This window comes from Salvelinus namaycush, chromosome 9 (genome assembly GCF_016432855.1).
Source record: "Salvelinus namaycush isolate Seneca chromosome 9, SaNama_1.0, whole genome shotgun sequence".
Classification (NCBI taxonomy): Eukaryota; Metazoa; Chordata; class Actinopteri; order Salmoniformes; family Salmonidae; genus Salvelinus; species Salvelinus namaycush.
Window position 1 is genome coordinate 53608752 of NC_052315.1, and position 14941 is coordinate 53623692.

General features: G+C 44.3%; 1 protein-coding gene across 1 annotated transcript in view; it reads left to right on the top strand.

Annotated features, from left to right (window-relative positions):
- Window positions 1-14941, top strand: part of LOC120054194 (membrane-associated guanylate kinase, WW and PDZ domain-containing protein 2-like) — a 285181-nt gene that overhangs the window by 250851 nt on the left and 19389 nt on the right. The window contains exons 16-17 of the mRNA XM_039001646.1: window positions 189-440; window positions 10168-10353. Of these exons, the coding sequence (XP_038857574.1) occupies window positions 189-440; window positions 10168-10353 (438 nt within the window). The remainder of the gene's footprint in view (window positions 1-188; window positions 441-10167; window positions 10354-14941) is intronic.

Consider the following 14941-nt stretch of genomic DNA (forward strand, 5'->3'; position numbering starts at 1 on the left):
GAGGATGGTCCTCCCCTTCCTCCTCTGAGGAGCCTCCACTGCACTATATACATTATACAACGGCCAGATCAGGCTGACGGTCAGGAGGAGAGTCCACTTCCCTGGTGAGAAGGGTATGTAGTATAGAGAGGGTAGAAAAAAAGTTAACTTCAACATCTCTCTCTCTCAATTTCTGCTGCCCTCTGTAGGTGAGGTGTTAGGGGTGAACGGCCGTAGCCCTGGCTACGTGTCCCCGCAGCACAATTCCCCGCGCAGCGACGCCGCCTCAGCTTCCTGTCCCGTAACCCCCGGCAATGTCCCGCCACCATCCACCGCCTCCCCTCCGGAGGGCGCCGTCCCCCTGCATACCAGTGATGTCATCATCCACCGCAAAGAGAACGAGGGCTTCGGCTTTGTCATCATCAGCTCGCTGAACCGACCGGAGAACACAGCTGTCATCAGTGAGTCACACGATGTCTCTCAAGTGCCGTAGGAATAGAATCACCCGAGCAAAACTACTAAAGTAACTCTATTTCTATGTCTCGCGCTAAAGGGTTATTCTGGAATAGAACAGGATGAGTGCTCCAATTCCAAGTATCAGTCCATTATATAGTAGACCTTTTGGAATTTTCTGTTAATTGAAAGTTACACAACACCACTCCATGTGTTTTAAAGTTAGCCAAGAGGGGAGATAAACCTTTTGCCATGATGTTAGAACATTTGTAATAACTTGTAATAAAACATTACACTTCTACAACTACCCGTCCCTCTTGGCCAGTCCTTACCCTTCGATGTTTGCAGATCTGTGAGGTAGAAGCAATATGGTGGAAGCTTTAGCACTACACTGTGGTAAATAAATACAGGACCTATCCAGACCCTTCAGACAAGCTAACATCGAGGGGTTATGGCCAAGGGGTAGGGCAGGGTTGCCCAAACTCGGTCCTGGGGACTACAAGCGGTTCGTCGAGGAGGCATTCTCCTATTTTCATTCCATGTTTCTACTACTTGTGATAAACACGCCCCTCTCAAAAAGTACCGGGTAAGAGGTTGAGACAATCCCTTTTTTACAGTATAATTATCTGATTTGATCCATAATTTGATCCGAAATACACAATGAGCCAAAGCCAGAAAGGGTAACTCCCAGGCTGAATTGGAGCTATTCCGGGCACTGAGAAATAAGTGCACCTTGTTAATATGGAAATGCAAATCTAGCTTCGATTACGAATTCACCAAGGCAAACATCAATAACCCGACCAAATAATCGAAAACCATTAAGTCTATGAATGCAAACACAAACTCTTCTGGTCTTCCGCTTCAATTTACCTCAAATTCAATGGACGTGACTGACAACAATAAACTGCTTGACATGTTTAATGAGCATTTTGCTGAGGCTGGGCAACTATTTGATAATGAACTCAACCCTAACATCTAATTTGATCGAAATTGAGCTTTCAGAAGTTGTAAGGGCACTCAAATCTATTGACATTAATAAAACGGCTGGCCCGGATAAATTGAACACTTATTTTTTTAAAGTGGTGCAGAGATCATTGCTACCCTCCTTCTCTACCACTCTCACTCATACTGTATTGGCGAGTAATACGATTCCAAATGTCTGGAAAGCAGCCTACACCTTTTTACATAAGGGTGGAGATCGAACCCAGATGGATAACTATCGTCCCATATCTAAACTGTCTGCACTGGCAAAAAATTGGGAGAACCTGGTGAACTCAGTTGAAAGACTTTCTTTATGATAACTCAATTTTATCTAAATTCCAGGCATGTTTGAGGCAAGCATAATACACGATTACTGTGGTAACTAAGGCTGTAGGTGATATTCTAGCTGTTCAGGACAAGAAACATTGTGTTTTGTTGTGGGAATTCTAATCAAGTAAGGGAGAAGAGACTTTCAATTTCTTCAAACAATCAACCTTTAATATTGATTAATTATTGCAATAATAGAGCTGGTCAACAACCACCCGTAGGTGATTGTTCTGAGCCCGAATAATACGCAAACGCAATGGGGTTATATAGAAACACAAAAACTGCTTAGTCACGGTTGGTTCCACCCCTCCCCAGGGCATCATAAGATACCTTGCTTTCTTCTTGTGGCTTTTTCTTCGGGTGTGTGAGGTCATAACGCACAAACAAGTAATAACGGCAGTTCCGTTACTCCTTTCTCTACCAAGTTAGCCTCTGTTCTCTTCATATCTCAACACAGCTGTGCCCTGGAAGATAGGAAAAGAACAGGACGGACTGAGGAACTGTGGTCACTCTCAGAGGCTCTTTGTCTTATGCTGTGTGACCAAGTTACTCAGAAGCAAAGATGATTGGAAACAAGAACATGTTGTTCTGTCCCTCAAGTTATCTCTACCCCGTAGTCGCCAAGAATATCCTTGACTACACGCCTGGACCAGCTGCGGGGAGTGAACGTGGATTGTTAGAATGAAAATGTCTTACTATTGTTCAGCATATATTTATTAACTATTAATATTAAACAAATCAGGTGAATACGTAATTTCTCTCACACTTTCACTTTTTATTGACTTATCAATGGCCTTTCGACACTGTTGACCATGCCCTGCTGTTGTATGGACAAAATATAATTTTTTTAAAGTGTTCAAATCAAATTTTATTTGTCACATACACATGGTTAGCAGATGTTAATGCGAGTGTAGCGAAATGCTTGTGCTTCTAGTTCCGACAATGCAGTAATAACCAACAAGTAATCTAACCTAACAATTCCACAACTACTACCTTATACACACAAGTGTAAAGGGATAAATAATATGTACCTAAAGATATATGAATGAGTGATGGTACAGAACGGCATAGGCAAGATGCAGTAGATGGTATAGTGTACAGTCTATACATATACATATGAGATGAGTAATGTAGGGTATGTAAACATAAAGTGGCATAGTTTAAAGTGGCTAGTGATACATGTATTACATAAAGATGGCAAGATGCAGTAGATGATATAGAGTACAGTATATACATATACATATGAGATGAGTAATGTAGGATATGTAAACATTATATTAAGTGGCATTGTTTAAAGTGGCCAGTGATACATTTTTACATAATTTCCATCAATTCCCATTATTAAAGTGGCTGGAGTTGAGTCAGTATGTTGGCAGCGGCCACTAAATGTTAGTGGTGGCTGTTTAACAGTCTGATGGCCTTGAGATAGAAGCTGTTTTTCAGTCTCTCGGTCCCCGCTTTGATGTACCTGTACTGACCTCGCCTTCTGGATGATAGCGGGGTGAACAGGCAGTGGCTCGGGTGGTTGTTGTCCTTGATGATCTTTATGGCCTTCCTGTGACATCGGGTGGTGTAGGTGTCCTGGAGGGCAGGTAGTTTGCCCCCGGTGATGCGTTGTGCAGACCTCACTACCCTCTGGAGAGCCTTACGGTTGTGGGCGGAGCAGTTGCCGTACCAGGCGGTGATACAGCCCGACAGGATGCTCTCGATTGTGCATCTGTAGAAGTTTGTGGGTGCTTTTGGTGACAAGCCGAATTTCTTCAGCCTCCTGAGGTTGAAGAGGCGCTGCTGCGCCTTCTTCACAACGCTGTCTGTGTGGGTGGACCAATTCAGTTTGTCCGTGATGTGTACACCGAGGAACTTAAAACTTTCCACCTTCTCCACTACTGTCCCGTCGATGTGGATAGGGGGGTGCTCCCTCTGCTGTTTCCTGACGTCCACAATCATCTCCTTTGTTTTGTTGACGTTGAGTGTGAGGTTATTTTCCTGACACCACACTCCGAGGGCCCTCACCTCCTCCCTGTAGGCCGTCTCGTCGTTGTTGGTAATCAAGCCGACCACTGTAGTGTCGTCCGCAAACTTGATGATTGAGTTGGAGGCGTGCATGGCCACGCAGTCGTGGGTGAACAGGGAGTACAGGAGAGGGCTCAGAACGCACCCTTGTGGGGCCCCAGTGTTGAGGATCAGCGGGGTGGAGATGTTGTTACCTACCCTCACCACCTGGGGGTGGCCCGTCAGGAAGTCCAGGACCCAGTTGCACAGGGCGGGGTCGAGACCCAGGGTCTCGAGCTTGATGACGAGTTTGGAGGGTACTATGGTGTTAAATGCTGAGCTGTAGTCGATGAACAGCATTCTCACATAGGTATTCCTCTTGTCCAGATGGGTTAGGGCAGTGTGCAGTATGGTTGCGATTGCGTCGTCTGTGGACCTATTGGGTCGGTAAGCAAATTGGAGTGGGTCTAGGGTGTCAGGTAGGGTGGAGGTGATATGGTCCTTGACTAGTCTCTCAAAGCACTTCATGATGACGGAAGTGAGTGCTACGGGGCGGTAGTCGTTTAGCTCAGTTACCTTAGCTTTCTTGGGAACAGGAACAATGGTGGCCCTTTTGAAGCATGTGGGAACAGCAGACTGGGATAAGGATTGATTGAATATGTCCTTAAACACACCAGCCAGCTGGTCTGCGCATGCTCTGAGGACGCGGCTGGGAATGCCGTCTGGGCCTGCAGCCTTGCGAGGGTTAACACGTTTAAATGTTTTACTCACCTCGGCTGCAGTGAAGGAGAGCCCGCAGGTTTTTGTAGCGGACCGTGTCAGTGGCACTGTATTGTCCTCAAAGCGAGCAAAAAAGTTATTTAGTCTGTCTGGGAGCAAGACATCCTGGTCCGCGACGGGGCTGGTTTTCTTTTTGTAATCGGTGATTGACTGTAGACCCTGCCACATACCTCTTGTGTCTGAGCTGTTGAATTGCGACTCTACTTTGTTTCTATACTGGGACTTAGCTTGTTTGATTGCCTTGGGGAGGGAATAGCTACACTGTTTGTATTCGGTCATGTTTCCGGTCACCTTGCCCTGGTTAAAAGCAGTGGTTCGCGCTTTCAGTTTCACGCGAATGCTGCCATCAATCCACGGTTTCTGGTTTGGGAATGTTTTAATCGTTGCTGTGGGTACGACATCGTCAATGCACTTTCTAATGAACTCGCTCACCGAATCAGCATATTCGTCAATGTTGTTGTTGGACGCAATGCGGAACATATCCCAATCCACGTGATCGAAGCAGTCTTGAAGCGTGGAATCAGATTGGTCGGACCAGCGTTGAACAGACCTGAGCGCGGGAGCTTGCTGTTTTAGTTTCTGTTTGTAGGCTGGAAGCAACAAAATGGAGTCGTGGTCAGCTTTTCCGAAAGGAGGGCGGGGGAGGGCCTTATATGCGTCGCGGAAGTTAGTATAACAATGATCCAAGGTTTTACCAGCCCTTGTAGCACAATCGATATGCTGATAGAATTTAGGGAGTTTTGTTTTCAGATTAGCCTTGTTAAAATCCCCAGCTACGATGAATGCAGCCTCAGGGTGTGTGGTTTCCAGTTAACAAAGAGTCAGATAAAGTTCGTTCAGAGCCATCGATGTGTCTGCTTGGGGGGGGATATATACGGCTGTGATTATAATCGAAGAGAATTCCCTTGGTAGATAATGCGGTCGACATTTGATTGTGAGGAATTCTAGATCAGGTGAACAGAATGACTTGAGTTCCTGTATGTTGTTATGATCACACCACGTCTCGTTAATCATAATGCATACACCCCGCCCCTCTTCTTACCAGAAAGATGTTTGTTTCTGTCGGCGCGAAGAGTGAAGAAACCAGCTGGCTGCACCGACTCCGTTAGCGTCTCTCGAGTAAGCCATGTTTCCGTGAAGCAGAGAACGTTGCAGTCTCTGATATCTCTCAGGAAAGCTACCCTTGCTCGGATTTCATCAACCTTGTTGTCAAGAGACTGGACATTGGCGAGTAGTATGCTAGGGAGTGGAGCGCGATGTGCCCGTCTCCGAAGCCTGACCAGGAGACCGCTTCGTTTGCCCCGTTTACGGCGTCGTTGTTTAGTGTCGCCGGCTGGGATCAGATCCATTGTATTGGGTGGAAGGCAAAACACAGGATCCGCATCGGGAGAGTCATATTCCTGGTTGTAATGATGGTGAGTTGACGTTGCTCTTATATTCAGTAGTTCATCCCGACTGTATGTAATGAATGAAACCTAAGATTACCTGGGGTACCAATGTAAGGAATAACACATAAAAAAACAAAATACTGCATATTTTCCTAGGAACGCGAAGCGAGGCGGCCATCTCGGTCGGCGCCGGAAGTTGATGCATTGGTTACAAAACTACCTTTCTGACAGAACTCAAGTGTGTGGCACAGGAGGGTATGAAATCTGAGTTTCAAAGGCTTACAAAAGGAGTTCCCCTGGGCTCTATTTTAGGTCTGTATATTAATGATATAGGGGAGACTGTTGACTCTGCAAATCTCCATCTGTATGCTGATGACACAATTATTTATTCTAGCGCGTCTAATATTGAGAAGGCTTTTCAGGACGCTGTTCAGATTTTCGATTTTAAAGTTGTGCTTAAAACAAGGAAAACAAAATATACAGTTTTCTCTTCTCTGAAAGTAGACAGATGGAGTCACGGGCAGATTTTAACTCTAAAAGGCTAGCAAATTGATTGGGTCATCTCCTAAAAATATCTTGGAATTTGGTTAGAGGAAAATCTGAATTTTAAACCGCACATTGATAACTTGACCAAGAAACTGAAATTGGTTTTTATTTTAGGAACAAAGCACTTTTTATCGGTTCTGGATTATGGTGATGTTAGCAAGTACGTTAAAAACTCTGGACACGGTGTATTACTATCACTCACCAAACACTGATTTTTATGCCATTGTACAATGTACCTCTCTCTCCACCAGGAGGCTAAAGCACTGGTACACTTTGTGTACAAGGCATTGATAAGGCAACTCCCTTTGTGTCTCTGTTCCTTAAAGCGTCAGCATGCATCAGTTCTACTGGCGCCTAGCTGAACTCAGCTAGCCCAACCAAACGAGTGTGCTCGCATACTCCCTTAAAAGACCTTCGCTTGAAAAATGAGAAAAAATTGGCAATAGTACTGTTTGTCCTTTTTGAGATGCCGTAGCCAGTATACACTTCCTCAAAATAGTCAAAATGAATCTAAGATCACTCAAGAAGTCTGTCATTAAATTTAGTTGCGCAATTTCACATCTAACTAAGATGTTAGGTGCAGTATTTCTCAATGAAAAAATGTGCATGAAAACGGGTCGTCTCTCGTTGAATGACAACAAAGACTTTATTGAGGAATCACAGAGTAAGAGGTGTAGACATCGGCTCCGAACTTTGGCTTGCCTACAGATTTTTTGGGGGGGGTTTTGAACCCTCGCTGAAGTTGAAAACAAATAAAAATGTCACAAAATGTCATCATAATATATGCACAAACTATACCAAACTATTTTGGCTGGGAAGCATGCGGGAGCATCAGTCACTCAATACAGTCTTTGTTCACAGTCACTGCTGTCCTTGTCTGTTCCTAAGGTTAGAACTGAGATGGGAAAACAACATTTTTCCCATCAATAAGTGCATCGCCGATGTTGTCCCCACAGTGACCGTACGTACATTTCCCAACCATAAGCCATGGACTACAGGCAACATCCGCACCAAGCTAAAGGATAGAGCTGCCGATTTCAAGGAGCGGGACACTAATCCAAACGCTTATAAGAAATCCTGCTATGCCCTCAGACGAACCATCAAGCAGGCAAAGCATCAATACAGGACTAAGATTGAATCCTACTACACTGGCTCTGACACTCGTCGGATGTGGCAGGGCTTGAGAATTATTACGGACTACAAAGGGAAACCCAGGCGTGAGCTGCCCAGTGACACGAGCCTACCAGATGAGCTAAATGCCTTTTATGCTCGCTTCGAGGCAAACCCCACTGAAGCATACATGAGAGCACCAGCTTTTGCAGGGGATGTTGTGATGACGCTCTCCGTAGTCGATGTGAGCAAGACCTTTAAACAGGTCAACATTCACAAAGCCGCGGGGCCAGACCGATTTACCAGGACGTGTACTCAAACCAAGTGTTACCACCCTGTACACTTGTGTCGGTAGCCATGAAGTACTTTGAAAGGCTGGTCATGGTTCACATCAACAGCATCATGCCAGAAACCCTAGATCCACTCCTATTTGCATGCCGCCCCGACAGATCCACAGATGACGCAATCACACTCCACACTACCCTTTCCCACCTGGACTTCCTAACGTGTGAGAATGCTGTTCATTGACTACAGCTCAGCTTTCAACACCATTGTGCCCACAAAGCTTATCACTAAGCTAAGGACCCTGGGACTAAACACCTCCCTCTGCAACTGGATCCTGGACTTCCTGACGTGCCGCCCCCAGGTGGTAAGGGTAGGCAACAACACATCTGCCACATTGATCCTCAACACTGGAGCCCCTCAGGGGTGCATTATTAGTCCCCTCCTGTACTCCCTGTTCACCTACGACTGCGTAGCCCGACTCCAACACCATCATTAAGTTTGCTGACAACACAACAGTGGTTGGTCTGATCACCGACAACGATGAGACAGCCTGCAGTGTGGTGCCAGGACAACAACCTCTCCCTTGACGTGAGCAAGACAAAGTAGCTGATCATGGACTATAAAAGGAGGGCCGAAGTGCTCCCCATCACTGTCCCTTTGATCTGGAGGAAAAAGTTTCCTCTGAAGAGAAGGCATTTAAAGACATTATCAGGAAGCACTGGTACATTATTGACACTGACCCACAATGAAACCCATTTTTAAATATCCCCCACGTATGGTTTTTAAAAGACACCCAAATCTGAGAGATATTGTGGTTAAATCTGATTACCCACCAGAGAAAAGTGTTAGGTTCTAAATTTTCTAAGTAAATAACTCACTAGAGAAGCTTAACCAAGTTTAATTCTTCCCAAAGGGTTGGCACAGCTGTATTCAGACAAAGACATGTTTCCACCACTACAAGTGTATATATATACTCCTCTTTAGGCACACCTTCCCTCCAATCCTTACATCTTATGGTTTGACAGGAAGAGGGTATTAGGATAGTGAACCATAATTTCTCCCTTCAGGGGATCTGACAACTCATTTACCCACCCCCGCACAGGACAAAGATTTAAGATCAAGGGCCTGATTACCTGCATGTCCACCAATGTTATTTACATGTCGAAATGTCCCTGTGGTCTGTCTTACATAGGGAAAATCTGTAGAAGCCTTAAGACACGAATCAATGAGCACCGCAGCAATATACGGACAGGTGAGACAAAAACACGGTTACTGCTCATTTTGTACAAGCTGGACATCCTATTAACTCTCCGAGATACATTGAAATAGAAATGGTCAAGATGTCACGCAGGGGAGGGGACATTGAGAGGAAACTTCTTCAAAGGGAATCTTTTTGGATCCACAGCCTCAACACACTGTCTCCTCTTGGCCTTAACGAGGATTTTGACTTTTTTTTATCGTTTAAAAAAAATCCTAATTGAATATTGTATGTGAATTACTGTAAATATTGATTACAATCCCTGTGTATGATCATATATTTTGATACATTGAGTGTTAATATTGTGAAACTGTTACACATTTTTTTACCTCCTGTTTCAGGAAGTGATGTCACTGAGTACTGCCCTTATATATAGGACCTTCCACCTAAGGGTCGAAATGTTGTTGTTTTAATAAATATCACCTGGGAGCATGAGCAGCAGTGTGCTGCATTTTCCTTTCTGTTTTCCATGAGTTTCCCTACAACTCCAGCACCTGCGGAAAGTACCTGGATGTGTGTATGTTCTTCAGCTTTTGTCACTTTTTTTTAATCACCTGCCCAATAGGTCAAACTCAGAGCAGGCTCAAGTTGTGTGACTGCTCAGTGCACTTTGTCAACCCTGTGCATATTTCGTTTTTTTGCCCTAGCACGATACAGCGTATTCAAATGATCAACTCATCATCAAGCTTTGATTATTTGAATTAGCTGTGTAGTGCCTAGGGCAACATCCAAAATGTGCACCCCTTGGGATCCACAGGACCGAGTTTGGGAAACTCTGGGGTAGCGATAGGGAGTGATTTGAGAGCAAAAGACGTTAAAATGTTTCTTCTGTAATATGCTCCCACAGTGGGTTGTTGAGAAACACACAAGACAACATTTCAGTCCCACTGGGATGTTCTTCAAATACCAGGTGGGATCAAAACATTCTTGTTTGTGTGTGTGCATCTCAATAAACCACCAGGGGGCAGATTTGCGGAGAATACTTTCATTTACAATTTATTTTCTGTCCAGCACTTGACAAGTTTATGCACATATTTGCCAAAACATTGATTCTACTCCCCCTACTAGCTGTGCCCCACAAGATTGGGCGTATCATCGAGGGCAGCCCAGCGGATCGCTGCGGCCGCCTGAAGGTTGGCGACCGGATCCTGGCCGTCAACGGGCAGTCCATCATCAGCATGCCCCACGCCGACATCGTCAAGCTCATCAAAGATGCCGGACTCATCGTCACCCTGCACATCATACCGGAGGAAGGTGAGTCAGAGAAAATGAGAGAGAGCGGAGGGATGGAGGGAGGGAGAGGAGAGAGGGAGAGAGAGCAGAGAATAGTTAGGGAGGGAGTCAGAGGATATGAGAGAGAGAGAGGAGAAGAGGGATGGCGTGAGGGAGGGATAGATAGAGAGAGAGAGGGAGAGTAGCAGTGAGTGGAAGAGAGATCTAAAGAAAGAGTACTCACATGGAATGACCAGAAATTGCTGTCTCTAGATGGCTCAGACTATTACAGTATATCCTTGGCTTATTATCATTATGCTGACCCCTACTTCTCTTGAGCAGGTTAAGCTGGACTCGCCATTCAAACTATAAATTATTCAACAGACTCGAGCATTTATACATTTTGACAAAATAATTGCATTTTGCTCCTGTACCAACAAAAGAAAGAACCAATTACAGTACGTGTGCAAAGCTGTCATCAAGGCAAAGGGTGGCTATTTGAAGAATCTAATTTTAAATACTTTTTCTCCCCACTGTAGGTGTCCAAACTTTTGACAGGCACTGTATATAATCCTTGAACAGGATTATCTATTTTGGATGCAAGTTGAATGGAATTGATGGAGAGAGAGAGACTGCGATAGAGTGCTCGTGTATGCACTGATTTAATGCAACGATACCCGAGTTAGTAGCTGTTTTAAATCTCTGCAGCTACAATTAAAGAATCTTCTTTACAATAAAAAAATACAGTGACCCCGAAAGCCAGATGGAGATGTGTAAATTAGACGAGCATTCAGTCCTTATGTTAGGCCACTGTACACTCTTAGAAAAAAGGATTCCAAAAGGGTTCTGCGGCTGTCCTGATTGGGGAACCCTTTTTGGTTCCAGATAGAACTATTTCCTGTTCCATGTAGAACCCTCTGTGGAAAGGGTTCTACCTGGAACCAAAAGGGTTATACCTGGAAGCAAAAGGGGTTCTTCAAAGGGTTCTTCTATGAGGAAAGCAAAATAACCCTTTTTGGTTGTAGATAGCACCCTTTTTTCTAATAGTGCAGTATAGGCTATACTGCAGCAAATGTAGGCCTACCCGTCACAAGAAAAAGGCGTTACCTGGATGAGATGAACTGCGCTCTTACTGAGATGAGATGTCCGTCCCCACCCTGAGCGTTGATGATTGATCATGTAGATAGCAGAGTAGCCAGATTTACACATCACATCACACTGTTCATATACAGTGCATTCGGAAAAGTATTCAGACCCCTTGACATTGTTTACATTGTGTTACGTTACAGCCTTTTTCTAAAATGGATTAAAAAAAAAATACATTTATTTTAAGAAAAGAAACTCAGTCATAAGAATTCAGACCCTTTATTCAGAACTTTGTTGAAGCACCTTTGGCAGCGATTACAGTCAAGTCTTCTTGAGTATGACGCTACAAGCCTGGCACACCTGTATTTGGGGAGTTTCTCCCATTCTTCTCTGAAGTTCCTCTCAAGCTCTGTCAGGTTGGATGGGGAACATCGCTGAACAGCTATTTTAGACGTTCGATCAGGTTCAAGTTCGGGCTCTGGCTGGGCCACTCAAGGACATTCAGAGACTTGTCCCAAAGCCACTTCTGCGTTGTATTGGCTGTATGCTTAGGGTTGTTGTCCTTCTGGAAGGTGAACCTTCGCCCCAGTATGAGGTCCAGAGCGCTCTGGAGCATGTTTTTAGCAAGGATCTCTCTGTACTTTTCTCCGTTCATCTTTCTCTTGATCCTGACTAGTCTCCCAGTCCCTGCCGCTGAAAAACATTCCCAGAGCATGATACTGCCACCTTCACTGTAGGGATGGTGCCAGGTTTCCTACAGACATGATGCTTGACATTCAGGCCAAAGAGCTCAATCTTGGTTTTATCAGACTAGAGAATCTTGTTTCTCATGGTCTGAGAGTCCAAGCGGGCTGTCATCTGCCTTTTACTGAGGAGTGGCTTCCGTCTGGCCACTCTACCATAAAGGCCTGGTTGGTGGAGTGCTGCAGAGATGGATGTCCTTCTGGAAGGTTTTCCCCATCTCCACAGAAGAACTCTGGAACTATGTCAGAGTCAAATTCCTGACCAAGGCCCTTCTCCCCCTATTGCTCAGCTTGGCCGTGCGGCCAGCTCTAGTAAGAGTCTTTGTGGTTCCAAACGTGTTCCATTTAAGAATGATGGAGGCCACTGTGTTCTTGGGGACCTTCAATGCTGCGTAAATGTTTTGGTATCCTTCCCAGGATCTGTGCCTCGACACAATCCTGTCTCAGACCTCTACACACAATTCCTCCGACCTCATGGCTTAGTTTTTGCACTGTCAACTGTGGGACCTTATACAGACAGGTGTGTGCCTTTCCAAATCATGTCCAATCAGTTGAATTTACCTCAGGTGGAATCCAATCAAGTTGTAGAAACACCTCAAGGATGATCAATGGAAACAGGATGCACCTGAGCTGAATTTCGAGTCTCATAGCAAAGGGTCTGAATACCTATATAAATAATGTACTTCTGTTTTTTTATTCGCACACACTTCTAAAAACCTGTTTTGTCTTTGTCAGTATGGGCTATTGTGTATAGATTGATGTGGAAAAAATAATAATTTCATCAATTTTATAATAAGGCTATAATAAGTAACAAAATGTGGAAAAAAGTCAATGGGTCTGAATACTTTCCGAATGCACTGTATTTCAATTTATTATAATCCACATAATTCAAACGGAATGAGCTGTAACAAGATGAGAGACTGTGTATACTAAAGAAAATAATAAAGAATGTGTCTTTAACCCTGCATTATTATATAACTTATTTTGAACGAAATCCAGGAATGAGTGAGTCACTCAGCCCTATGCTTCTATTCCTGCTTCTGTTGCCTATTTGAGTGTTGTATTTTATATCCTACTGATTCTGTGATCATCAAGCCTCATGCATCCACAAAATGTAGGATAATACCATTTAACAAATCTGTCTGTTTTGGAACTTTGCTGTGCTGTATTATAGGCGTTACAATTTGGTTAATTAAAACAGATTTGCTGGTATTACTTATCATTTATTTAGTGTTTACACTGTTCCAAACAGGCAGAAAAATACTATTGTAATCTTTTTTTCTTTTTTTATTATTTCACCTATATTTAACCAGGTAAGCCAGTTGAGAACAAGTTCTCATTTACAACTGCGACCTGGCCAAGATAAAGCAAAGCAGTGCTACACAAACAACAACACGGTTTAACATGGAATAAACAAACGTACAGTCAATAACACAATAGAAAAAGTCTATATACAGTGTGTGCACATGGAGTAAGGAGGTAAGGCAATAAATAGGCCATGGTGGCGAAATAATTGCAATTTAGCAAATAAACACTGGAGTGATAGATGTGCAGAAGATGTATGTGCAAGTAGAGATACTGGTGTGCAAAAGAGCAAACAATAAATAACAATATGGGGATGTGGTAGTAGGGGGGGTTATTTACAGATGGGCTGTGTACAGGTGCAATGATCGGTAAGCTGCTCTGACAGCTGATGCTTAAAGTTAGTGAGGGAGATATGAGTCTCCAGCTTCAGTTATTTTCGCAATTCGTTCCAGTCATTGGCAGCAGAGAACTGCAAGGAAAGGCGGCCAAACGAGGAGTTGGCTTTGGGGATGACCAGTGAGAAATACCTGCTGGAGCTCGTACTACGGGTGGGTGCTGCTATGGTGACCAGTGAGCTGAGATGAGGCTGGGCTTTACCTAGCAAAGACTTATACAGGATCTGGAGCCAGTGGGTTTGCTGACGAATATGAAGCGAGGGAACGCATACAGGTCGCAGTGGTGTGTAGTATATGGGGCTTTGGTGACAAAACGGATGGCACTGTGAAATACTACATCCAATTTGCTGAGAAGAGTGTTGGAGAATATTTTGTAAAGGATATCACTGAAGTCAAGGATCGGTAGGATAGTCAGTTTTACGAGGTTATGTTTGGCAGCATGAGTGAAGGATGCTTTGTTGTGAAATAGGAAGCCGATTCTAGATTTAATTTTGGATTGGAGATGCTTAATGTGAGTCTGGAAGGAGAGTTTAGAGTCTAACCAGACACCTACGTATTTGTAGTTGTCCACATATTTTAAGTCAGAATCGTCCAGAGTAGTGATGCTAGACAGGCGGGCGGGCGTGGGCAGCGATCGGTTGAGAGTATGAATTTAGTTTTACTTGCATTTAAGAGCAGTTGGAGGCCACGGAAGGAGTGTTGTATGGCATTGAAGCTCGTCTTGAGGTTTGTTAACACAGTGTCCAAAGAAGGGCCAGAAGTATACAGAATGGTGTCATTTGCATGAAGGTGGATCAGAGAATCACCAGCAGCAAGAGCGACATCATTGATGTATACAGAGAAAAGAATCGGCCCAAGAATTGAACCTTGTGGCACCCCCATAGAGACTGCCAGAGGTCCGGACAACAGGCCATCTGATTTGACACACTGGACTCTATCTGAGAAGTAGTTGGTGAACCAGGCGAGGCAGTCATTTGAGAAACCAAGGCTGTTGAGTCTGCCGATAAGAATGCGGTGATTGACAGTCGAAAGCCTTGGCCAGGTCGATGAAGATGGCTGCACAGTATTGTCTTTTATCGATGGCGGTTATGATATCGTTTA